The following is a 2,200-nucleotide window of genomic DNA, read 5'->3' as shown; positions in this document are numbered from 1 at the left end:
TCTAAAAGGAAGTTTGTTTGGACTTCAGAAGCACAAAACGCATTTAACAACATCAAAAATGTACTATCATCAGCTCCAGTATTAAGTAATCCTAACTTTGAAAAGAAATTCTATGTGCATTGTGACGCCAGCGACGTAGGAATTGGCGCCGTACTTGTCCAACTAGATGACAATAATGAGGAAAAGCCCATTGCTTATATGAGCAAAAAATTAAACTCTGCTCAGAGGAACTATAGTGTAACGGAGCGCGAATGCTTAGCGGCTATTGAGGCAATACAAAGATTTAGGTGTTATCTAGAGCTCCAGGAATTTGAAGTGATAACCGACCATTCGAGCCTAGTATGGCTTATGAGACAACAAAATTTGTCCGGAAGATTAGCTCGTTGGGTCCTAAAATTGCAGTCGTATCAATTCAAAATAAGTCATCGAAAAGGTAAAGACAATATTGTCCCTGATGCTCTCTCTAGGATACCTAATGCCGAAATCAGTTCTATAGAAACAAACGAGCCCGAAGTCGATCTAAATTCTTCTTGTTTTAACAGTGAAGAATATAATGAGTTAAAGCAGATGATAAACAAGAGCAAAGATAAGTATCCAGATATAAAAATTATAGATAAATATGTATATATTCGAAACGAACATTATGATGGTACAGAATATAATGAAAATAAAACCTGGAAGCTATGGATACCTGTTGAACTCAGAAACTCTCTTATCATTAGATTCCATGAATCTGTAATTGCTGCACATGGAGGTATGTATAAAACGGTGGAATTGCTTAAGAGAAACTTTTTCTGGCCGGGAATGGTAAAAGATGTCAGAAATTTTGTACGGAATTGTGACATTTGTAAATCAACAAAACATCCTAATTTCATTTTGAAGCCAGAAATGGGAAAGCAAATTATAACAATTCGCCCGTTTCAAAGATTGTACATAGATTTTTTAGGTCCGTACCCACGAAGTAAGGGCGGAAACATTGGTATTTTAATCGTTATGGACCATCTAACGAAATTTCAATGGCTACATCCAGTGAAAAAATTTACATCCCTAGTAATTAAAGACTTCCTGGAAAAGCATATATTTCATGTTTATGGCGTACCGGAAGTAATAGTTAGTGACAACGGTTCACAGTTTAAAGCAAACGACATCAATGCATTTTTCACTTCTTTAGGAATACAACACACGTATACTGCAGTGCACTCGCCTCAGTCGAATGCGTCTGAATGAGTTAATCGCTCAATAATTTCTGCAATAAGAGCATTCCTAAAGGGTGATCATTCTAACTGGGATGAACATTTAAGTTCAATAAGTTGTGCTCTTAGAAATGGCTACCACCAGTCCATTAATATGTCTCCATACCACGCATTGTTTGGTCTAAACATGATAACGCATGGCTCATCATATGCGCTACTTAGAAATTTAAAACTATTAGATGAACCAGTGGCTTCTGTGTCAAGAGAAGATAATTTACAACTAATCCGAAAAGATTTACAAAAGTATTTAAAACGTGCATATAAACAAAATCAGCAAATTTATAACCTACGAACCAGACCCGAAACATTCCACGAAGGACAAGAGGTGCTGAGGCGTAATTTTGTGCAAAGTAGCATGGAGAAACATTTCAATAGCAAGCTGGCTCCTTTGTTCGTAAAGGCAAGAGTTAAGGAGAAGTTGGGACGGCATTACTATGCATTAGTAAATTTGGAAGGTAAACCAATTGGCACCTATCATGCCAAGGACATACGTTCATAAATTATTTTTTTTTTTTGATTATGACTACAACTACGATCACTTGAGCATATCGTTCTTTTTCTTCCTAACATGATAGGCAAATGCCTTCATGTTATGCAGTTTTGTAGTGAACGATTCTAAAAGATCTTAGTCAATTATTTATTAGCCTTTTAGTGTTTACTTAAATATAAAAAATTTGCTATTATATTGCCAAATCTTAATTTATCAAAATTTATTTTATTTAGCAATCACATACATTAACTAATTTACAATGATTCAAAAGAATCAACATTTTTTGTTTTGCTTTGAAACCACCTTAATATTGTTTTACAACAGAGCTTTTGCAACATTACTAGCAGTATTTTTTTATTTAAGAGCTAGAGAATAGGAACATGTGTAGATACAATGTTGATAGAAATATGTAATAAGGGATTATGAAAATGGCTTGTCTATTTTATCTTTCATGCAG

The 2,200-nt window shown here is 34.6% G+C and overlaps 1 protein-coding gene across 1 annotated transcript; it reads left to right on the top strand.

Moving 5' to 3' along the window:
* Positions 1-1,380: 1,380 nt before the first annotated feature.
* Positions 1,381-1,752, top strand: LOC135950587 (uncharacterized). Its single transcript, XM_065500122.1, has one exon. The coding sequence runs from the start codon at positions 1,381-1,383 to the stop codon at positions 1,750-1,752; it is 372 nt and encodes a 123-aa protein (XP_065356194.1).
* The last annotated feature ends 448 nt before the right edge of the window (positions 1,753-2,200 follow it).

The sequence above is a fragment of the Calliphora vicina genome, chromosome 2 (genome assembly GCF_958450345.1).
Source record: "Calliphora vicina chromosome 2, idCalVici1.1, whole genome shotgun sequence".
Classification (NCBI taxonomy): Eukaryota; Metazoa; Arthropoda; class Insecta; order Diptera; family Calliphoridae; genus Calliphora; species Calliphora vicina.
The sequence above is the reverse complement of the archived record's forward strand: the minus strand, read 5'-3'. Positions and strand labels throughout refer to the sequence as shown.

Bases quoted from the DNA above. Each gene is read 5' to 3' on its own strand.
- LOC135950587 (XM_065500122.1), top strand. From the start codon at position 1,381: ATGATAACGCATGGCTCATCATATGCGCTACTTAGAAATTTAAAACTA.